The sequence below is a fragment of the Convolutriloba macropyga genome, chromosome 13 (genome assembly GCF_964194025.1).
Source record: "Convolutriloba macropyga chromosome 13, txConMacr16.3, whole genome shotgun sequence".
In the NCBI taxonomy this organism is placed as follows: domain Eukaryota; kingdom Metazoa; phylum Xenacoelomorpha; order Acoela; family Convolutidae; genus Convolutriloba; species Convolutriloba macropyga.
This window is the reverse complement of record NC_134480.1, coordinates 3,185,583-3,209,711: the sequence shown is the minus strand read 5'-3', so window position 1 is coordinate 3,209,711 and position 24,129 is coordinate 3,185,583. Positions and strand designations below refer to the sequence as shown.

Genomic DNA, 24,129 nt, shown 5'->3' with positions numbered 1-24,129 from the left:
AATGAAAAGATTTGATAGATCAAATATTTAAGGTTTCAAAGTTTGAGAAATCAAATGGCATGTCAGTTTTAGAGTAAAATTCACAAAGAACAAAAAAGCTATTGGTTGTATATCACCTTTCAGTTTTTGTAAAAAAAACTGTGTCATTGTTTGGCTAACCATTGGTTAAAGTTATGGACCCCATTTCAAGGTTCCTAAAAAAGCATAAAAAATATTATCTTATATTTTTTATTTTTAGAAATGAAAAGATTTGATAGATCAAATATTTAAGGTTTCAAAGTTTGAGAAATCAAATGGCATGTCAGTTTTAGAGTAAAATTCACAAAGAACAAAAAAGCTATTGGTTGTATATCACCTTTCATTTTTTGTAAGAAACTGTGTCATTGTTTGGCTAACCATTGGTTAAAGTTATGGATCCCATTTCAAAGTTGACAAAAAGGCATAAAAAATATTATCTTATCTTTTTTATTTTTAGAAATGAAAAGATTCGATAGATCAAATATTTAAGGTTTCAAAGTTTGAGAAATCAAATGGCATGTCAGTTTTAGAGTAAAATTCACAAAGAACAAAAAAGCTATTCGTTGTATATCACCTTTCATTTTTTGTAAAAAAAACTGTGTCATTGTTTGGCTAACCATTGGTTAAAGTTATGGACCCCATTTCAAGGTTCACAAAAAAGCATAAAAAATATTATCTTATCTTTTTTATTTTTAGAAATGAAAAGATTTGATAGATCAAATATTTAAGGTTTCAAAGTTTGAGAAATCAAATGGCATGTCAGTTTTAGAGTAAAATTCACAAAGAACAAAAAAGCTATTGGTTGTATATCACCTTTCATTTTTTGTAAAAAAACTGTGTCATTGTTTGGCTAACTATTGGTTAAAGTTATGGACCCCATTTCAAGGTTCACAAAAAAGCATAAAAAATATTATCTTATCTTTTTTATTTTTAGAAATGAAAAGATTTGATAGATCAAATATTTAAGGTTTCAAAGTTTGAGAAATCAAATGGCATGTCAGTTTTAGAGTAAAATTCACAAAGAACAAAAAAGCTATTGGTTGTATATCACCTTTCATTTTTTGTAAGAAACTGTGTCATTGTTTGGCTAACCATCGGTTAAAGTTATGGATCCCATTTCAAAGTTGACAAAAAATGCATAAATATATTATCTTATCTATTTTATTTTTAGAAATGAAAAGATTTGATAGATCAAATATTTAAGGTTTCAAAGTTTGAGAAATCAAATGGCATGTCAGTTTTAGAGTAAAATTCACAAAGAACAAAAAAGCTATTGGTTGTATATCACCTTTCATTTTTTGTAAAAAAAACTGTGTCATTGTTTGGCTAACCATTGGTTAAAGTTATGGACCCCATTTCAAGGTTCACAAAAAAGCATAAAAAATATTATCTTATCTTTTTTATTTTTAGAAATGAAAAGATTTGATAGGTCAAATATTTAAGGTTTCAAAGTTTGAGAAATCAAATGGCATGTCAGTTTTAGAGTAAAATTCACAAAGAACAAAAAAGCTATTGGTTGTATATCACCTTTCATTTTTTGTAAAAAAACACTGAGTCATTGTTTGGCTAACCATTGGTTAAAGTTATGGACCCCATTTCAAAGTTCACAAAAAAGCATAAAAAATATTATCTTATCTTTTTTGTTTTTAGAAATGAAAAGATTTGATAGATCAAATGTTTAAGGTTTCAAAGTTTGAGAAATCAAATGGCAAGTCAGTTTTAGAGTAAAATTCACAAAGAAAAAAAAAGCTATTGGTTGTATATCACCTTTCAATATTTGTAAGAAACTGTGTCATTGTTTGGCTAACCATTGGTTAAAGTTATAGACCCCATTTCAAAGTTCACAAAAAAGCATAAAATATATTATCTTATCTTTTTTATTTTTAGAAATGAAAAGATTTGATAGATCAAATGTTTAAGGTTTCAAAGTTTGAGAAATCAAATGGCAAGTCAGTTTTAGAGTAAAATTCACAAAGAACAAAAAAGCTATGGGTTGTATATCACCTTTCATTTTTTGTAAAAAACTGTGTCATTGTTTGGCTAACCATTGGTTAAAGTTATGGACCCCATTTCAAAGTTCACAAAAAAGCATAAAAAATATTATCTTATCTTTTTTATTTTTAGAAATGAAAAGATTTGATAGATCAAATATTTAAGGTTTCAAAGTTTGAGAAATCAAATGGCATGTCAGTTTTAGAGTAAAATTCACAAAGAACAAAAAAGCTATTGGTTGTATATCACCTTTCATTTTTTGTAAGAAACTGTGTCATTGTTTGGCTAACCATTGGTTAAAGTTATGGATCCCATTTCAAAGTTGACAAAAAAGGCATAAAAAATATTATCTTATCTTTTTTATTTTTAGAAATGAAAAGATTTGATAGATCAAATGTTTAGGGTTTCAAAGTTTGAGAAATCAAATGGCAAGTCGGTTTTAGAGTAAAATTCACAAAGAACAAAAAAGCTATTGGTTGTATATCACCTTTCATTTTTTGTAAAAAAAACTGTGTCATTGTTTGGCTAACCATTGGTTAAAGTTATGGACCCCATTTCAAAGTTCACAAAAAAGCATAAAAAATATTATCTTATCTTTTTTATTTTTAGAAATGAAAAGATTTGATAGATCAAATGTTTAAGGTTTCAAAGTTTGAGAAATCAAATGGCAAGTCAGTTTTAGAGTAAAATTCACAAAGAACAAAAAAGCTATTGGTTGTATATCACCTTTCATTTTTTGTAAAAAACTGTGTCATTGTTTGGCTAACCATTGGTTAAAGTTATAGACCCCATTTCAAAGTTCACAAAAAAGCATAAAAAATATTATCTTATCCCTTTTATTTTTAGAAATGAAAAGATTTGGTAGATCAAATGTTTAAGGTTTCAAAGTTTGAGAAATCAAATGGCAAGTCAGTTTTAGAGTAAAATTCACAAAGAACAAAAAAGCTATTGGTTGTGTTTCACCTTTCATTTTTTGTAAAAAACTGTGTCATTGTTTGTCTAACCATTGGTTAAAGTTATAGACCCCATTTCAAAGTTCACAAAAAAGCATAAAAAATATTATCTTATCTTTTTTATTTTTAGAAATGAAAAGATTTGATAGATCAAATGTTTAAGGTTTCAAAGTTTGAGGAATCAAATGGCAAGTCAGTTTTAGAGTAAAATTCACAAAGAACAAAAAAGCTATTGGTTGTATATCACCTTTCATTTTTTGTAAAAAACTGTGTCATTGTTTGGCTAACCATTGGTTAAAGTTATGGATCCCATTTCAAAGTTCACAAAAATGCATGAAAAATATTAACCTATCTTTTTTATTTTTAGAAATGAAAAGATTTGATAGATCAAATGTTTAAGGTTTCAAAGTTTGAGAAATCAAATGGCAAGTCAGTTTTAGAGTAAAATTCACAAAGAACAAAATAGCCATTGGTTGTATATCACCTTTCATTTTTTGTAAAAAATGGGTCATTGTTTGGCTAACCATTGGTAAAAGTTATGGACCCCATTTCAAAGTTCACAAAAAAGCATAAAAAATATTATCTTATCTTTTTTATTTTTAGAAATGAAAAGATTTGATAGATCAAATGTTTAAGGTTTCGAAGTTTGAGAAATCAAATGGCAAGTCAGTTTTATAGTAAAATTCACAAAGAACAAAAAAGCTATTGGTTGTATATCACCTTTCATTTTTTGTAAAAAACTGTGTCATTGTTTGGCTAACCATTGGTTAAAATTATGGACCCCATTTCAAGGTTCACAAAAAAGCATAAAAAATATTATCTTATCTTTTTTATTTTTAGAAATGAAAAGATTTGATAGATCAAATATTTAAGGTTTCAAAGTTTGAGAAATCAAATGGCATGTCAGTTTTAGAGTAAAATTCACAAAGAACAAAAAAGCTATTGGTTGTATATCACCTTTCATTTTTTGTAAAAAACGCTGTGTCATTGTTTGGCTAACCATTGGTTAAAGTTATGGACCCCATTTCAAAGTTCACAAAAAAGCATAAAAAATATTATCTTATCTTTTTTATTTTTAGAAATGAAAAGATTTGATAGATCAAATGTTTAAGGTTTCAAAGTTTGAGAAATCAAATGGCATGTCAGTTTTAGAGTAAAATTCACAAAGAACAAAAAAGCTATTGGTTGTATATCACCTTTCATTTTTTGTAAGAAACTGTGTCATTGTTTGGCTAACCATTGGTTAAAGTTATGGATCCCATTTCAAAGTTGACAAAAAAGGCATAAAAAATATTATCTTATCTTTTTTATTTTTAGAAATGAAAAGATTTGGTAGATCAAATGTTTAAGGTTTCAAAGTTTGAGAAATCAAATGGCAAGTCAGTTTTAGAGTAAAATTCACAAAGAACAAAAAAGCTATTGGTTGTGTTTCACCTTTCATTTTTTGTAAAAAACTGTGTCATTGTTTGTCTAACCATTGGTTAAAGTTATAGACCCCATTTCAAAGTTCACAAAAAAGCATAAAAAATATTATCTTATCTTTTTTATTTTTAGAAATGAAAAGATTTGATAGATCAAATGTTTAAGGTTTCAAAGTTTGAGGAATCAAATGGCAAGTCAGTTTTAGAGTAAAATTCACAAAGAACAAAAAAGCTATTGGTTGTATATCACCTTTCATTTTTTGTAAAAAAACTGTGTCATTGTTTGGCTAACCATTGGTTAAAGTTATGGATCCCATTTCAAAGTTCACAAAAAAGCATAAAAAATATTAACCTATCTTTTTTATTTTTAGAAATGAAAAGATTTGATAGATCAAATGTTTAAGGTTTCAAAGTTTGAGAAATCAAATGGCAAGTCAGTTTTAGAGAAAAATTCACAAAGAACAAAAAAGCCATTGGTTGTATATCACCTTTCATTTTTTGTAAAAAATGGGTCATTGTTTGGCTAACCATTGGTAAAAGTTATGGACCCCATTTCAAAGTTCACAAAAAAGCGTAAAAAATATTATCTTATCTTTTTTATTTTTAGAAATGAAAAGATTTGATAGATCAAATGTTTAAGGTTTCAAAGTTTGAGAAATCAAATGGCAAGTCAGTTTTAGAGTAAAATTCACAAAGAACAAAAAAGCTATTGGTTGTATATCACCTTTCATTTTTTGTAAAAAAAACTGTGTCATTGTTTGGCTAACCATTGGTTAAAGTTATGGACCCCATTTCAAAGTTCACAAAAAAGCATAAAAAATATTATCTTATCTTTTTTATTTTTAGAAATGAAAAGATTTGATAGATCAAATATTTAAGGTTTCAAAGTTTGAGAAATCAAATGGCATGTCAGTTTTAGAGTAAAATTCACAAAGAACAAAAAAGCTATTGGTTGTATATCACCTTTCATTTTTTGTAAAAAACGCTGTGTCATTGTTTGGCTAACCATTGGTTAAAGTTATGGACCCCATTTCAAAGTTCACAAAAAAGCATAAAAAATATTATCTTATCTTTTTTATTTTTAGAAATGAAAAGATTTGATAGATCAAATGTTTAAGGTTTCAAAGTTTGAGAAATCAAATGGCAAGTCAGTTTTAGAGTAAAATTCACAAAGAAAAAAAAAAGCTATTGGTTGTATATCACCTTTCAATATCTGTAAGAAACTGTGTCATTGTTTGGCTAACCATTGGTTAAAGTTATAGACCCCATTTCAAAGTTCACAAAAAAACATAAAAAATATTATCTTATCTTTTTTATTTTTAGAAATGAAAAGATTTGATAGATCAAATGTTTAAGGTTTCAAAGTTTGAGAAATCAAATGGCAAGTCAGTTTTAGAGTAAAATTCACAAAGAACAAAAAAGCTATGGGTTGTATATCACCTTTCATTTTTTGTAAAAAACTGTGTCATTGTTTGGCTAACCATTGGTTAAAGTTATGGACCCCATTTCAAAGTTCACAAAAAAGCATAAAAAATATTATCTTATCTTTTTTATTTTTAGAAATGAAAAGATTTGATAGATCAAATGTTTAAGGTTTCGAAGTTTGAGAAATCAAATGGCAAGTCAGTTTTATAGTAAAATTCACAAAGAACAAAAAAGCTATTGGTTGTATATCACCTTTCATTTTTTGTAAAAAACTGTGTCATTGTTTGGCTAACCATTGGTTAAAATTATGGACCCCATTTCAAGGTTCACAAAAAAGCATAAAAAATATTATCTTATCTTTTTTATTTTTAGAAATGAAAAGATTTGATAGATCAAATATTTAAGGTTTCAAAGTTTGAGAAATCAAATGGCATGTCAGTTTTAGAGTAAAATTCACAAAGAACAAAAAAGCTATTGGTTGTATATCACCTTTCATTTTTTGTAAAAAACGCTGTGTCATTGTTTGGCTAACCATTGGTTAAAGTTATGGACCCCATTTCAAAGTTCACAAAAAAGCATAAAAAATATTATCTTATCTTTTTTATTTTTAGAAATGAAAAGATTTGATAGATCAAATATTTAAGGTTTCAAAGTTTGAGAAATCAAATGGCATGTCAGTTTTAGAGTAAAATTCACAAAGAACAAAAAAGCTATTGGTTGTATATCACCTTTCATTTTTTGTAAAAAACGCTGTGTCATTGTTTGGCTAACCATTGGTTAAAGTTATGGACCCCATTTCAAAGTTCACAAAAAAGCATAAAAAATATTATCTTATCTTTTTTATTTTTAGAAATGAAAAGATTTGATAGATCAAATGTTTAAGGTTTCAAAGTTTGAGAAATCAAATGGCAAGTCAGTTTTAGAGTAAAATTCACAAAGAAAAAAAAAAGCTATTGGTTGTATATCACCTTTCAATATCTGTAAGAAACTGTGTCATTGTTTGGCTAACCATTGGTTAAAGTTATAGACCCCATTTCAAAGTTCACAAAAAAACATAAAAAATATTATCTTATCTTTTTTATTTTTAGAAATGAAAAGATTTGATAGATCAAATGTTTAAGGTTTCAAAGTTTGAGAAATCAAATGGCAAGTCAGTTTTAGAGTAAAATTCACAAAGAACAAAAAAGCTATGGGTTGTATATCACCTTTCATTTTTTGTAAAAAACTGTGTCATTGTTTGGCTAACCATTGGTTAAAGTTATGGACCCCATTTCAAAGTTCACAAAAAAGCATAAAAAATATTATCTTATCTTTTTTATTTTTAGAAATGAAAAGATTTGATAGATCAAATGTTTAAGGTTTCAAAGTTTGAGAAATCAAATGGCAAGTCAGTTTTAGAGTAAAATTCACAAAGAACAAAAAAGCTATTGGTTGTATATCACCTTTCATTTTTTGTAAGAAACTGTGTCATTGTTTGGCTAACCATTGGTTAAAGTTATGGATCCCATTTCAAAGTTGACAAAAAAGGCATAAAAAATATTATCTTATCTTTTTTATTTTTAGAAATGAAAAGATTTGATAGATCAAATGTTTAAGGTTTCAAAGTTTGAGAAATCAAATGGCAAGTCAGTTTTAGAGTAAAATTCACAAAGAACAAAAAAGCTATTGGTTGTATATCACCTTTCATTTTTTGTAAGAAACTGTGTCATTGTTTGGCTAACCATTGGTTAAAGTTATGGATCCCATTTCAAAATTGACAAAAAAGGCATAAAAAATATTATCTTATCTTTTTTATTTTTAGAAATGAAAAGATTGATAGATCAAATGTTTAGGGTTTCAAAGTTTGAGAAATCAAATGGCAAGTCGGTTTTAGAGTAAAATTCACAAAGAACAAAAAAGCTATTGGTTGTATATCACCTTTCATTTTTTGTAAAAAACTGTGTCATTGTTTGGCTAACCATTGGTTAAAGTTATGGATCCCATTTCAAAGTTCACAAAAAAGCATAAAAAATATTAACCTATCTTTTTTATTTTTAGAAATGAAAAGATTTGATAGATCAAATGTTTAAGGTTTCAAAGTTTGAGAAATCAAATGGCAAGTCGGTTTTAGAGTAAAATTCACAAAGAACAAAAAAGCTATTGGTTGTATATCACCTTTCATTTTTTGTAAAAAACTGTGTCATTGTTTGGCTAACCATTGGTTAAAGTTATGGACCCCATTTCAAAGTTCACAAAAAAGCATAAAAAATATTATCTTATCTTTTTTATTTTTAGAAATGAAAAGATTTGATAGATCAAATATTTAAGGTCTCAAAGTTTGAGAAATCAAATGGCATGTCAGTTTTAGAGTAAAATTCACAAAGAACAAAAAAGCTATTGGTTGTATATCACCTTTCATTTTTTGTAAAAAAAACTGTGTCATTGTTTGGCTAACCATTGGTTAAAGTTATGGACCCCATTTCAAAGTTCACAAAAAAGCATAAAAAATATTATCTTATCTTTTTTATTTTTAGAAATGAAAAGATTTGATAGATCAAATGTTTAAGGTTTCAAAGTTTGAGAAATCAAATGGCAAGTCAGTTTTAGAGTAAAATTCACAAAGAACAAAAAAGCTATTGGTTGTATATCACCTTTCATTTTTTGTAAAAAACTGTGTCATTGTTTGGCTAACCATTGGTTAAAGTTATAGACCCCATTTCAAAGTTCACAAAAAAGCATAAAAAATATTATCTTATCCTTTTTATTTTTAGAAATGAAAAGATTTGGTAGATCAAATGTTTAGGGTTTCAAAGTTTGAGAAATCAAATGGCAAGTCAGTTTTAGAGTAAAATTCACAAAGAACAAAAAAGCTATTGGTTGTGTATCACCTTTCATTTTTTGTAAAAAACTGTGTCATTGTTTGGCTAACCATTGGTTAAAGTTATAGACCCCATTTCAAAGTTCACAAAAAAGCATAAAAAATATTATCTTATCTTTTTTATTTTTAGAAATGAAAAGATTTGATAGATCAAATGTTTAAGGTTTCAAAGTTTGAGGAATCAAATGGCAAGTCAGTTTTAGAGTAAAATTCACAAAGATCAAAAAAGCTATTGGTTGTATATCAACTTTCATTTTTTGTAAAAAACTGTGTCATTGTTTGGCTAACCATTGGTTAAAGTTATGGATCCCATTTCAAAGTTCACAAAAAAGCATAAAAAATATTAACCTATCTTTTTTCTTTTTAGAAATGAAAAGATTTTATAGATCAAATGTTTAAGGTTTCAAAGTTTGAGAAATCAAATGGCAAGTCAGTTTTAGAGTAAAATTCACAAAGAACAAAAAAGCTATTGGTTGTATATCACCTTTCATTTTTTGTAAAAAATGGGTCATTGTTTGGCTAACCATTGGTTAAAGTTATGGACCCCATTTCAAAGTTCACGAAAAAGCATAAAAAATATTATCTTATCTTTTTTATTTTTAGAAATGAAAAGATTTGATAGATCAAATGTTTAAGGTTTCAAAGTTTGAGAAATCAAATGGCAAGTCAGTTTTAGAGTAAAATTCACAAAGAACAAAAAAGCTATTGGTTGTATATCACCTTTCATTTTTTGTAAAAAACTGTGTCATTGTTTGGCTAACCATTGGTTAAAGTTATGGACCCCATTTCAAAGTTCACAAAAAAGCAAAAAAAAATATTATCTTATCTTTTTTATTTTCAGAAATGAAAAGATTTGACAGATCAAATGTTTAAGGTTTCAAAGTTCGAGAAACCAAATGGCTTGTCAGTTTTAGAGTAAAATTCACAAAGAACAAAAAAGCTATTGGTTGTATATCACCTTTCATTTTTTGTAAAAAACTGTGTCATTGTTTGGCTAACCATTGGTTAAAGTTATGGACCCCATTTCAAAGTTCACAAAAAAGCATAAAAAAAATTATCTTATCTTTTTTATTTTTAGAAATGAAAAGATTTGATAGATCAAATGTTTAAGGTTTCAAAGTTTGAGAAATCAAATGGCAAGTCAGTTTTAGAGTAAAATTCAAAAAGAACAAAAAAGCTATTGGTTGTATATCACCCTTCATTTTTTGTGAAAAATGGGTCATTGTTTGGCTAACCATTGGTTAAAGTTATGGACCCCATTTCAAAGTTCACAAAAAAGCATAAAAAATATTATCTTATCTTTTTTATTTTTAGAAATGAAAAGATTTGATAGATCAAATGTTTAAGGTTTCAAAGTTTGAGAAATCAAATGGCAAGTCAGTTTTAGAGTAAAATTCACAAAGAACAAAAAAGCTATTGGTTGTATATCACCTTTCATTTTTTGTAAAAAATGGGTCATTGTTTGGCTAACCATTGGTTAAAGTTATGGACCCCATTTCAAAGTTCACAAAAAAACATAAAAAATATTATCTTATCTTTTTTATTTTTAGAAATGAAAAGATTTGATAGATCAAATGTTTAAGGTTTCAAAGTTTGAGAAATCAAATGGCAAGTCAGTTTTAGAGTAAAATTCAAAAAGAACAAAAAAGCTATTGGTTGTATATCACCTTTCATTTTTTGTAAAAAAAACTGTGTCATTGTTTGGCTAACCATTGGTTAAAGTTATGGACCCCATTTCAAAGTTCACAAAAAAGCATAAAAAATATTATCTTATCTTTTTTATTTTTAGAAATGAAAAGATTTGATAGATCAAATATTTAAGGTTTCAAAGTTCGAGAAACCAAATGGCTTGTCAGTTTTAGAGTAAAATTCACAAAGAACAAAAAAGCTATTGGTTGTATATCACCTTTCATTTTTTGTAAAAAACTGTGTCATTGTTTGGCTAACCATTGGTTAAAGTTATGGACCCCATTTCAAAGTTCACAAAAAAGCATAAAAAAAATTATCTTATCTTTTTTATTTTTAGAAATGAAAAGATTTGATAGATCAAATGTTTAAGGTTTCAAAGTTTGAGAAATCAAATGGCAAGTCAGTTTTAGAGTAAAATTCAAAAAGAACAAAAAAGCTATTGGTTGTATATCACCCTTCATTTTTTGTGAAAAATGGGTCATTGTTTGGCTAACCATTGGTTAAAGTTATGGACCCCATTTCAAAGTTCACAAAAAAGCATAAAAAATATTATCTTATCTTTTTTATTTTTAGAAATGAAAAGATTTGATAGATCAAATGTTTAAGGTTTCAAAGTTTGAGAAATCAAATGGCAAGTCAGTTTTAGAGTAAAATTCACAAAGAACAAAAAAGCTATTGGTTGTATATCACCTTTCATTTTTTGTAAAAAATGGGTCATTGTTTGGCTAACCATTGGTTAAAGTTATGGACCCCATTTCAAAGTTCACAAAAAAACATAAAAAATATTATCTTATCTTTTTTATTTTTAGAAATGAAAAGATTTGATAGATCAAATGTTTAAGGTTTCAAAGTTTGAGAAATCAAATGGCAAGTCAGTTTTAGAGTAAAATTCAAAAAGAACAAAAAAGCTATTGGTTGTATATCACCCTTCATTTTTTGTGAAAAATGGGTCATTGTTTGGCTAACCATTGGTTAAAGTTATGGACCCCATTTCAAAGTTCACAAAAAAGCATAAAAATATTATCTTATCTTTTTTATTTTTAGAAATGAAAAGATTTGATAGATCAAATGTTTAAGGTTTCAAAGTTTGAGAAATCAAATGGCAAGTCAGTTTTAGAGTAAAATTCACAAAGAACAAAAAAGCTATTGGTTGTATATCACCTTTCATTTTTTGTAAAAAATGGGTCATTGTTTGGCTAACCATTGGTTAAAGTTATGGACCCCATTTCAAAGTTCACAAAAAAGCATAAAAAATATTATCTTATCTTTTTTATTTTTAGAAATGAAAAGATTTGATGGATCAAATGTTTAAGGTTTCAAAGTTTGAGAAATCAAATGGCAAGTTGATCCTAGTTTTGTTTACCCGGACTCGTGTCTCAAAGTCTATCAGTTCTGATTCATAGCATTTCAATAGTCAAACTTCAATTCAGTAATGAAACATGATAACTCAATTGTATCTTGTCTTACATGATTTTTAGATTAAACTCTGTCTTTGTTTTCTTAATGGTTTGTACTGAACATTATGTTTCCGATTCCTCATTATGTTCAAAACGAAATCATGAAGCATTTTGAAAAATTCGAAAATAGGTTAATCGATTAATTAAAAATTTTGTGTCGTGCCACAAAGTGGCAAATTGAAAACGATTGAAATTAATGGGGGTAAAACATTGAAATTGCAACCCCCCCCCCCCCCACACAGACCTATTTCATATTTCAGATTCAGACAGCAATTGTGTTAGAAGTTAATCAACATTATAAAATTATTTGCAAGGAGTATGTTGTGTACGCGGTCTTTTGTTTATTGTTGCAGAGTAAAAAATAATTGTGGTTTCTGTGTAATCGAAGCGAAACAGTATTAGGCGAAAGCGAGCTCTTCAAATACTGCATGGTACTTGGATTTTTATCGGTGTTTTACCTCAAGTTGGTAAATTCTAAAAACTAGGCGACTTCTTTTTCTAGGAGGAATAAATTTTCTGTTTTTTTTTAAATTAAAAAATTTACGGTGGCTTTTTTTGCTCAAATTAACATAGTATTTTCAGCATGCAATCAAACGTGTTAAACCATTATTATTTACTCGCAAATTAAGTCTATTAGATAGTTGCTGGTGTCTAAGTATTACGTGTCATCGAAACTGCCGCGGCGATATAACTTTTTAAACTGAACGTCAGTCGTGTGGGAACAATAGACGACCTCTTTCGTTCTGACACCCCGGGTGTCCTCGCAAATTAGGGATAGTCGCCTGAGAACTTTTTAAAAAGTGGAAGAAAAAATGGAAATAATTCGAGTAACGCTACTATTTTCAACACTCATTCTCACGTGAGATTGTTGTGTTTCAGCAGACTCACAATCTTATAGAAGCAAATAATTTTTACTCCGCCCACCAAAAAAACGTTGTGGGGTACTATTTTTATATGGTAACGCGATATACAAAAACACATGGAGACGGGGGATGAGAGGAGGTTGGAGGGTGTGGTTGAAAGAGAATACTTTTTGCTTGGGCTATAACGGTTTGTTTTTTTATTACTATTACGAGATTATAATTTCGGTTTTTTTTGTTCAGTTGCTGCACGCAGACGCCGTGACGTTAACTTCGACGACTACCCCTCCCAGTCCCTCACAATTGTGGAATGCCCGGTAGACGATTGTGTCAACTCCTCATCCTACAAACTGCAGAACCTGGATTTGGGTCCAGCCGAGCCCGGAACCCTCTACGAGTTCAAAATCCACGGGACAAACGGGCTATTACCGGGTCGGGACGTCAAGATTCTTTATGCTACGGGTAAGGAGAAAATTTCTTTTTTGGTTTTAAGAAAATTTTTTGGTTTTTTGTATTTTCATCAAAAAATAATATAACTGTTCATAAATGTATTGTCAATGAGAAAGAAATGAAAAAAAGGCCGCATTGGTGATTGATTGCAGAAATACCCCCCTATATACTAGTTGGCGATAATAACCCGGGTCGAGAAAAAAATGCAAAAATATGTAAGATAAGCGGTGAAAAGTTAGTTTTTTCACCGCAAATTTCGTACATAATTTGGCGGTGAAATGCGGTGAATGCGGTGAAATTATGTAAGTTCACCGCTAGACTAAGCGGTGATCTTACAAAATTTCACCACAATGTATATGTAATTTCACCGCCCTTACAAGGGTCCGAACCTCTCACCTCCTGCATGTCATCCACTTCTTCTTCCACTGCGCCATCTCTCACTAAATTCTATTATTTTTTGTTTGAATATAAATCGAATTCACTCTACTTTCTGCAAAACATGCGCGGTGAATTTTTGTAAGATTTGCAATTTTTAGCGGTGAAATTACATATTTTAGCGGTGAAATGTGGTGAATTTTTGTAAGTTAACCGCTTACTCTAGTGGTGAAATTACATAAATTCACCGCTTAGAAAAAGTGTCAAAAAGATATAAGATTAAGGGGTAGTTTTAGTGGGAAGGCAAATCTAACAATTCCTCCCACACTCACCATTAATTTCACCGCTTTTTTTGCTGATCTGAAACATCTTTAACAATTTTTTCTAAGCGGTAAATTTAAGTAAGTTCACCACTAAGTTGAGCGGTGAATTTATGTAATTTCACCGCATTCACCGCTTATCTTACATAATTTGGACACTTTTTTTTCGAAAAGGTGAATTTATGTAATTTCACCGCTAAATTCAGCGGTTAAATTATGTAATTTCAGCGCTACCAGCCGATAAAGTTTTTTTCACCGCATTCACCGCCTGATTTATGTAATTTCACCGCATTCACCGCTTATCTTACAAAAATATCCGCATTAACCGCTTATCTTACATAATTTTGCGTTGAATGGCGGTGACACCTCGACCCGGGAAGCAGTTTTGGATATCACTGTTCACTAGAACAAATAAGTTTTTGAATTTGGTTTCGAGCGATTACTAATGAATTTCAGGCAATAATCATTTAGGTTAATTATAAGTTCAAGGTCGTGAAACTAATGTACGTTTATCCGTGAATGATAATTATATTTTTATACGACATATTTATAAAATGTAAGTAACCAATTTGCAGATTTTGCGTAACTCAAATTCACCGTGGAAAATGTTATATAAAACGTAAAGAGTAGTGACAAAAAATTGTCGAAGCGCAAAATTTAATGAGCTCACCTTTTGGTTCACACTGGACACCCCGGGTCACCACTTCCGAGTAGTCATACAAGGATCATATATGGTATCATACAAATCATAACGTATTTCCTAGTACGATCCTTGTATGACTACTAAGAAATCATACATGACTACTAGGAAATCATTTATGAACCTTGTATGACTATACCAAGAATCATACATCTACTTTTCATAAATTTTAAAACCATTTATGTCTTTTAAAAATTTCATTCGGCAAGGACTCACATATGTGATTCCCGGCATCACTTTGTGATCCGCCAAAAGACCCAAACGTACAATATCATTTTCAAAGTTCGGCACGCAATTAATGAGTAAGTCCAAATAGATAAATAAAGTTCTGATATTCTCTGAAGCCAGCTTATACCTATAAATGCTCATTTCTAAAAAAAATATTTGAAAGAAATTTTGCAGATAACCTCAAATTCTTTTTCTGAATGTATTTAATTTGGAAAGATATTTTTTTCGCCCACACGGAGATGACCTTGTATCATTTCCAGGTAATTTTTTCAACATGAAGAGAAAATGAAGGATATACAGTTTTAAGGCTTTGATTTTTTTTGTATGATCCCTGTATGATTTCTAGGAAATCATATATGATCCTTGTATGACTAATAAGAAACCATACAAATCATATATGACCTTGTATGAAAACTAGGAATCATATATGACCTAGTATGACTACTAAGAATTGTGTATTATGAGCAACCCGGGACGTAATGTAATCTCCAGTTTCTTTAAAACAGGATCTGAAATTAAACTTTTCAACAAAAAGTTGTCGGTTAGATTAACAATTGGGCCATAGTTTTCAAACCGTACACTGGCTTCTTTTCGATTTGTTTATTCGAAATCAATAGCTCTAAATTTTTGTTTTGCATATACTGAAAAGCCGAATATGGCACGTTCGCATAGGCTTTTGCAGATAAATTGCCACCCGCAAAGCTGATCAGTAGGGCAACCAGATTTTTGAAAAAATTACGCAAATTGCAAGACGTGAATTGCATCAAAATTCTCCGAGTATTTCCGAGAATAGACCCCACCCCCAGCTTAGTGGCCATATAACAAAATCCCCCCTCGATTTCCGTAAATTTACCATTTTTTCCTGGGGTGTGGGGACTATAATTGAAAAAAAAAACTCAAATTTTCACAGAACGCTTGAAATATCTGACTGATAAATTTTTGTTTTTTTATTTATTTACAATCTAAAAGAACGTTACAAGACTAAAAGTATTGAGGCTTTGATCACTAGTCGGGCCGAGGCTTGAGGGCTGTTCACCAATAAAAAAATTGTTAACGCTTTTAATTTTTGGTACACATTGAGGTGGTAAAAAGTTATTATTTTCAGTCATTATTAATTTAATAGGTGACAGCAATTCTTTCTCTAAATTCACTGCCTCAACTGCTAAAAGTCACGCTCCCTTTGTGGTGAAAAATTGTTTTAATAATTATATGGTTAAAATTATATGGTTTAATAGTTATATAAGGGATATAGTTATATGTTATAGTTATAGTTATAACATTTTATTTAAAAAAATTGTTTCTTCTTTTTTAACGCCGTTCTTGCTCTGTTCGGAATTTTTTTGATCCAAGTTAGTAAAATATTCGTTTTTGCTTTTTTAGATCCTGATCCTGTGACTGATCTGGTAGTCGTAGAAGAGACTAGTAGCGCCCTGAATTTGTCTTGGGTCGCTCCCGCCGAGGGACAATTCAATGAATTCGAAGTACTAGTTTTACCACAGTCTTCGTCACCAACAGCCGATAACACAGCTACTAACTTGTAAGTTAATAAAAATGATTGCTAAGTTTAAAACAGCCGTAGTCTATAAAGGTGTTAAAAATGCGGTTGCTAAATAATTAAATTTAAATAATTAATTAATTGTTCTAATCTTCAAATTATTCAAATAAAATTAGTTGAAAGAATTCCTTATATATGTTTTTGATCATCGACATAGAAGTTTGAATGAGCATTATATTTCATATATATATACATATATATATATATATATATATATATATATATATATATATATATATATATATATATACTTGGACGCTCGTTAATGTGCGTTTGCACATGATGTTCCGAGCTCTATACATTTTTGACTTAATTGTTAGCCTAATGGCGAGATAATTAAAAATAGATGTTTGAGTTTAAAGTTGAATTGCATAAAACCATGCATCATTACAGTGGTCACATGATCTGCAATTTTTTGTGAAAACGCATATTCTCCCACAAACAAAACAGCAGTTACATGATATCAACGGAAAAATAGTTTTTGAATTACAAGAAATTAGAGGGAACCTCTCAATGATGAAAATGAGTTACAACTCGTCGAAAAGAACAAAAAAGCAAATTGTATCAAAAATTTTTGAAAACGAACAATATAATAAACCTTAATACTATTCGCTATAAACTAGCTGCACTGAGTAACATCAGTCATTCAATCCTCATTAAAAAGCCTCTGGGACTATTCAGCATTTTATGACTACATGAAGAATTTTAAAAAATGCAAAAAGAAGAACTCAAAAAAATTGAGCGAGAAAAGTGACGGAAGTGAAAAAAATACGTTAAGTTATGACTCAATGAGAAGGCAAGGATGTTTTTCAATCTTAAGTCGTCAACTATGCGTCACAATAAACCTTATATATATGAGAAAACTTTATCTTTGATCCATTGGACGTCTTCTCCTCGCCAATGGGAACTATAAAAATGAGGATAATGAGATAAGATTTCAAAAGAAACAAAAATTTTTTAAAATCCATTTTTTTGCAATTATGGAAAACTGTGGCATCAAAGTCATAAAACTAATAATTACTAGATAAAACCGCTATCCAGATTAAATTTGGTTGCAGTAAGAAGGAAGGGGTCCTGTATTCTTAGCTGAAACTGACTTACAGTTCATGAAAATCAACTTATTAATAGTTGGTTTTCAAAATAGTGTCACAATAAGTCTTATGATTATGAAAACAACAATAAACAAAAAGGCAAAGCCGAAATTCAGGAGAAAAAGCAAGAAAGTGTCGAAGCCATTTAAAGCATAATCTTTTCTCTGAAAGCTTTATCAATGATCCATTGGAAGTCTTCTCTAAGCCACTGGGAATTATCAATACCAGGATAAGGTGATAAAATTTCAAAAGGAACTAAAATTACAAGAAAATCCAAAATTAAAAAAAAAATTGAAAACTTGTGTCATCAATGTCATAAAACCAATAGTTAGAAGATAAAACCGCTAACCAGACTCATTTGAGTTAAAGCAGAAAAAAGGAGGTCATAAAGTCTTAACAGTCACTACATTCAAGACCTTTCAACGAAAGTCAAAAAAACAATACGTTATGCCTCAATGGAAAACTGATCAATATGTCATCAATCAGACATCACAATAAGTAAACAACGACAAATATAGGCGAAAACCAAAAAAAATTCAGCAGAAGTGCGAGAAGAAAGTGTCGAATTAAACCATACTATATGCTCTGAAGACTATAGCGATGACCCATTAGACGTCTTGTTTTAAGCCAATGAGAAAAATCAAAACAAGGAGAATGAAGAAAATTTTCAAAAGGAACCAAAATTACAAAAAAAAAATCCAAATTTTTTTCTGAAATTATGAAAACTCGTGTTATTGAAGTCATAAGAACAATAGTTAGCACATAAAACCACCTACCAGAATAATTTTGGGTTGCAGTTAAAATGAAAGGATTACTGTCATTACTGAGACCTACCTACTCTTCATGAAAATATGTTTATTATCGGTTAATGTTCAAAAAGGGTTTTCGAAAAAATATTTTTTAAAGTCTCAACAGCAATTAAATTTAACCGATGTTTGTCATCAACGGAACATCGATATGAAAAGTGACTAGTCTGTTATTATTTTTTTAAAAAAAATAAATAAATAGCAAAAGTTTTCTAAAAAAACGGCTCTCCAATAGAATTTCGAGTTTTTTATTGGTTGTAATCTTCCTCATGAGACCAGAACTAGCCTTTTTCTGCTCTAATGGTAACACAAAATTGGTTCATTTTAAAGCGTGAAATGTAACTTTGATATATTTTTTTAATAGAAAAACCTGAATTTGAACAAAAGTTACGCTAAAAGTGAACTAAATCATGCAATTATCACGTGTTCACAGAAAATTTTAAACCTCGAGAAATCCTCGAAAAATACGAATTTAAAAAATCTTTTTAGTTTCGAATTCTACTATGGGCGAGCTTTTTAATGATAGTACTCACTTTTCTCAACAATGAATATATGGATCGGCCAAAATTGTCCGAACTAAAAATAAACGAAAAAAACCCATTTGAGTATTTAGTTCCTTCTCCCACAAGTGATCAGGAAGCTTTTTGGTAGAAGTTTTCGGGGAACTATGATGTATCCCCCCGACAGTTTTAAATGCCATACAACATTTATACCCCCTCCCCAGCCACGCGTGATAATTTTAACATTTTTTACATAGTATTGTGCTATATATACTGGGTCCGCAACAGAATGCCATTATCAAGCCTTTTCACTCAGGGTAAAAAAACTGAAACATAAATTCCAATTCAAGCCTGGAGGCGGTTGGTTATGCCTAATATTTCTTAATTAATATTAACTAGTTATGTTCAGCTTAAAATGCTACATTTCAGTGCTAATCAATGCTTTATTCACAATTTTTAGTTCGGGGTAAGTAATAACTGCGCGTTTTTGTTATAAATTTTGGTCACTACTTTTAATTTCTGTGTTGAAATTATTTCGTTTAATTGTGGTCTCACCTCACGCGCACATATATTAACATTTCAGATTTTCTCTACTTAATGTCATTTTTACAATTTGCTGCAAAATAAATACAAAGTATTTACAGAATATTGATACAGAAATTGCCAAAAATATTTACTTGTAACAATGCTAACGATATATGTTTACAATGTTTTCATATTTGACACCCACGCCCCAGTTCGATTAAAAAAATTCTCTGAAATTAAGTGTGAACACAAGTGAAAATATGTATGAATTCCATAACAGTTGATTAAATTCACGTGTGAACTTAACTGAAAATTGAAATACCACAACCCCTCTCAGCACGTTTATTTGGGCTTGATTTCACTGATCACGTATCATGTTTTGCACTCAATTCTTTAAGTGATTAATAGTAATTTTATATTGAAAACGTATACTGAACATCAGAAGTAAGTCCGCATCCCCTAGCTCTACGAAGCAAAAATTCAGTTGTTGGCGCAATATTACTTCACCCTGCAATCAATTCCGGAAAAATTGGGTACACCATTGATCCCGTTGGCTAGAGGTCTTGCCTACTTACGAAATTCAGATAATTCGTAACGGTAACTTAACAGATACCCCAACGTCAAGAAGATAAATTCCTTCGAAGTTTTATTGTTAACAAATCTCAAAATGCGATACATTTTCACGTTTGTTCACTCTATGATTTGGTTTGCAATTGATTGAAACACTAAAGAGAGAAAATATGTGAATACATTGTGATCTTGTGATAACTTTCTCAAAATAATAAATAATAAATGTCGCTCCATTGAGACATTGATTTACGTGAGTAGTATTACGTTGTCAAAAATTGAATTTGGTCTAATAAATTTACGCTGAATTGGAATCATTATACGCACCCAGGTTTTACGTTTAGGTTTAAGGGCGTGTGTTGAAAACACGCTCAGCAGGAAAACTAGGGCAACTTTGCTCAAAAGTGGACACATTTGTCGCATTTGTCCACAGTTCCTAAATTTTGACAACTGCGAATAATTGTGACGGAATTTATTCATTATTGTCTTCCAATTACCGTCACTTTTATTCAGAGGTGAATTTATTTGAACTGAACCTAACTCTGCGTTTGTAATTTATTTGTCTTAATCAATTTTATTAATTGTTTGGACTCCCACAAATTAAAGGCGAACACTTGAGTGACAATTTCATATAATAATAGTAATAATAATAATAATTTTTTTCGGATAAAAGTCCCTCAGTAACCGTTGGTGAACATTGCTGACGTTTAATGCCTAAAATCTTGACGGAATTTTGTTACTCTGTCCGCAATACACCGTCACAATAAAACTTTTAGCCAGAAACTGAGCAAATTTGACATTGGGACGTTACATATGTCCATGAAAACCAAAATTCTCTAAAATTGTACTTTTGGCTACGTAACGAGCTTTGTAAAAGAAATTCAATTTGCTCCCATTGAGGTCTTTGGAGAGGCAACTATGTCACTATTTCATAAGAATATTCACCTCAGAAGTTTACTAATAACAAAATTTTCCAATTTGATAACCAGGGAACGCACATGTTTTCATCAGGCATAATGAAGAATGCATAAAAAAAAGGATTTGGACAAATAAATTTACGCTACATTGGAATCATTATACGCACCCAGGTTTTACGTTTAGGTTTAAGGGCGTGTGTTGAAAACACGCTCAGTAGAAAAACTAGGGCAACTTTGCTCAAAAGTGGATATATTTGTCAGATTTGTCCACAGTTCCTAAATTTTGACAATTGTGGATAATTGTGACGGAATAATTTCGTTATTGTTTTCAAAATACCATGCCATTTATTCACAGGTGAATTTATTTGGATGGAACCTAATTCTGCGTTTGTAATTTATTTATCTTAATCAATTTTATTAATGGTTTGGACTCCTACAAATTACAGGTGAGCACTTAAGTGACAATTTTATACAATAAAAAAAATGTTTGGATAAAAGTACCTCAGTAATCGTTCCTGAACATTGTTGGGGTTTAATGCCTGAAATTTTGACGGAATTTTGTATCTCTGTCCACAATACACCGTCACATTTTCACAATGCAATTTTTAGACAAAAAACTGTAAAAATGTGACATCGGGACGTCTTATATGTCCACAAAAGGCGAAATTTTTTAAAAGTGTGCCTACGTAACGACCTTTGTGAAAGAGATTCACTTTGCTCCCATTGAGGCCTTTGGAGAGGCAACTATATCACTATTTGATAGAAATAATCACATATCAAAAATACTTTATTAACAAAATTTTCCACTTTGATGACCAGGGAACGCACACCCGTGTTGAGGACAACGACGAAACGAAAAAATGACAATATTTTGTAAGAAATCGTATTTTTCGTCGTTTTGCCGTCGTTTTCGTCGTTTTGTCGTCGTTTTCTTCATTTTCATTAGTTTCCGTCGTTTAAGTAGCCTTTTAAGTAGAAGAAATGATTGTTTCGTCGTCGTTTTTTTGTCGTTTCCTACGTCGTTTTTTTTTTCAAATGAAATCGTCGTTTATTGATTGTTTTTCGTCTTTTAATTGCTCTTGAACTAGTTTCTCTCTATTAGATCCTTTTGGCAAATCTGTATTATGGCTTGATAGCGCAGTGGTTAGTAGTGCATCAATTAATGTACCGGGAGTTCAATGCATCGAAGCACAGCGGGGAACACATTTTTTCGTCGTTTTTTTTAAAAACGATCATTTCCTACATAAAAATAACAACGAAATAACAAACAAAACGACGATTGCCGCGGAAGGGCTTTGATCGTTTTTGTCCAATGAAAACGATTAAAAAACGACGATTTCTTACAAGTGAAAAACAAAATTCCTCAACACGGGCATGTTTTAATCAGGCTTAATGAAGAATGCTCCGCCTAATTAATATGTAATCGAGTCTAAAGGATATACCATCATTATAAGTTGAGTAAATTTAGTTGTAGTTTTTGTGCAAAATTAATTGAAATCATCTTTATGATGTCTTCCTACGAGCCCGTTGATTATAATTAACACACTCTAATAACTGAAAGAATGGATGACACTAAATTTAAAACGATAACAATTTTTGTATCGTGAATAAGTGTCTTGGCGGAGGCACTAATTTCAATTATAGAATGATTTTGATTCAATTTGAATAGAAACTCTCACTTTCAGCAGCTTCTACCGCCGCGTCAAGTTTTTCGTAAAACTAAGCAAATGGGAAGAACAAAGTTTTTTTGAGCTCAAAGCATTTTTTTCTTAATTATGAGAAGAAACTAAATGCATGAACAGCTTGATTTTTTCCATAGCGTTTCTCCTTATAATTAAACAGAAGATAATTCGTAATTTTAAAGCCCATTTTGTGATCATTTTCACAGTCCTGTTACATTTTATAGATGCAAATAATCTTGACCTCTTTTCAGTTGTACTCTGGACGGTTAATCTAATTTCCATCTTATCACACTTTGTTATTACAATTTATTACCCCAAATAGAGGGAAAAATTGTGTGAAAAGAAAAAAATTTAAGCATGTACAATCTCTGGCTTATACGGCGCCGTAAAAAGTGTCATAATCTTTTCCAGGCACCTTTTAAGTCTTAAAAAGTTTTCAAATTTTTCTAAGCTGGGTTGCCCGGGCATTAGTACCTGTTCATATGACGTCATTTGCAGGGTGGTGGAGGGTACGATTCCTGGAGAGCTGGTGACCTTGACAGTTGACAGTTTGACCCCTGGTGTCACTTATATCTTTGATGTCCAGACCAGCTCCTACAACAATACACGGTCATCGAGCACAAGACTGACAACAGATACAAGCAAGTATTTATGAAAAAAAAGTAGTTTCAAGAAAATTCTGAAAGGTTGTTCTTTCTTCAAAAAATTTCAAAATTTCGAGCTTTTCCCATTACAACCCCCCCCCCCCCCCTCCTCCTCCTCCTCCTCCTCCTCATTCTCCTCCTCCTCCCCCTCCCCAAATTAAAGGTCATTTAACGCATACCCCGAACCACCCCAATTAACATAAATATATGATAAGATAAGCTATGATAAGATGAGTTATAATTTTTTGGAGAGGGTATAAATTGAAAAACGTAAAGTTTTTAGTTTCAAATCGCAGACATTCTGAGAATAAATTTAAATTTTCGAAGTTCGCGTAATTGTTTTCTAATAGATTCTCCTAATAAATTACACTATTCAATGTTTTCCCCTCAATTTTAAATTTTTTCCCCTCAATTTTAAATTTTTTCCCCTCAATTTTAAATTTTTTCCCCTCAATTTTAAATTTTTTCCCCTCAATTTTAAACTTTTTCCCCTCAATTTTAAATTTTCCCTCAATTTTAAATTTTTTCCCCTCAATTTTAAATTTTTCCCCTCAATTTTAAATTTTTTCCCCTCAATTTTAAATTTTTCCCCTCAATTTTAAGCCTTTCTGTTTTAGTTCCTGAGCCCGTCTTGTCATTCAGCGCCTTGCTCTCGGTGGACAACCCCCTCCTTGTATCCATGAATTTCAACCCCCCAACCGCGAACCGACTGGGGTGGTCTGGGTTCCGAATCTACTCCTGGGAGGCATATGGCAACGGGAGCAAAAATCTGGAACAAACAAATATTTCGTCAAACAGAAATTTCACAACTTACGAGTTTGTTACTGACGGGTAAGGTTACACTTTTAAAAAAAGAATAAAAGGTTAAATTTTTAAATTTTATTTGGTTATCAAATTTATGTCCAATAATATTTAAAAAGTGATATTTTGTTTCAATCTCTGTATGGATGCCACACTTTTTCTTATCTGACTTTCTGACCCGGTTCTCAAAACCCCAGATGAAATTTTACCCAAAAAAACATAAGAAATGATAGTTTTTGATCGCTATTTTTAGGGAAAAACGGTCAAAACCCTTAGGTTTTTTGTTCGCCTTGAAC

General features: G+C 30.3%; 1 protein-coding gene across 10 annotated transcripts in view; it reads left to right on the top strand.

The window, feature by feature from the left end:
- Nucleotides 1-24,129, top strand: part of LOC142351842 (uncharacterized) — a 213,226-nt gene that overhangs the window by 63,368 nt on the left and 125,729 nt on the right. For all 10 annotated transcript variants that reach the window (XR_012760972.1, XM_075404059.1, XM_075404063.1 and 7 more), the window contains 4 exons: nt 12,916-13,134; nt 16,126-16,282; nt 22,887-23,029; nt 23,650-23,863. Coding sequence is in view for 9 of the 10 variants with exons in the window: in XM_075404059.1 (XP_075260174.1) it covers nt 12,916-13,134; nt 16,126-16,282; nt 22,887-23,029; nt 23,650-23,863 (733 nt within the window). In the remaining variant the exon portion in view is untranslated. The remainder of the gene's footprint in view (nt 1-12,915; nt 13,135-16,125; nt 16,283-22,886; nt 23,030-23,649; nt 23,864-24,129) is intronic.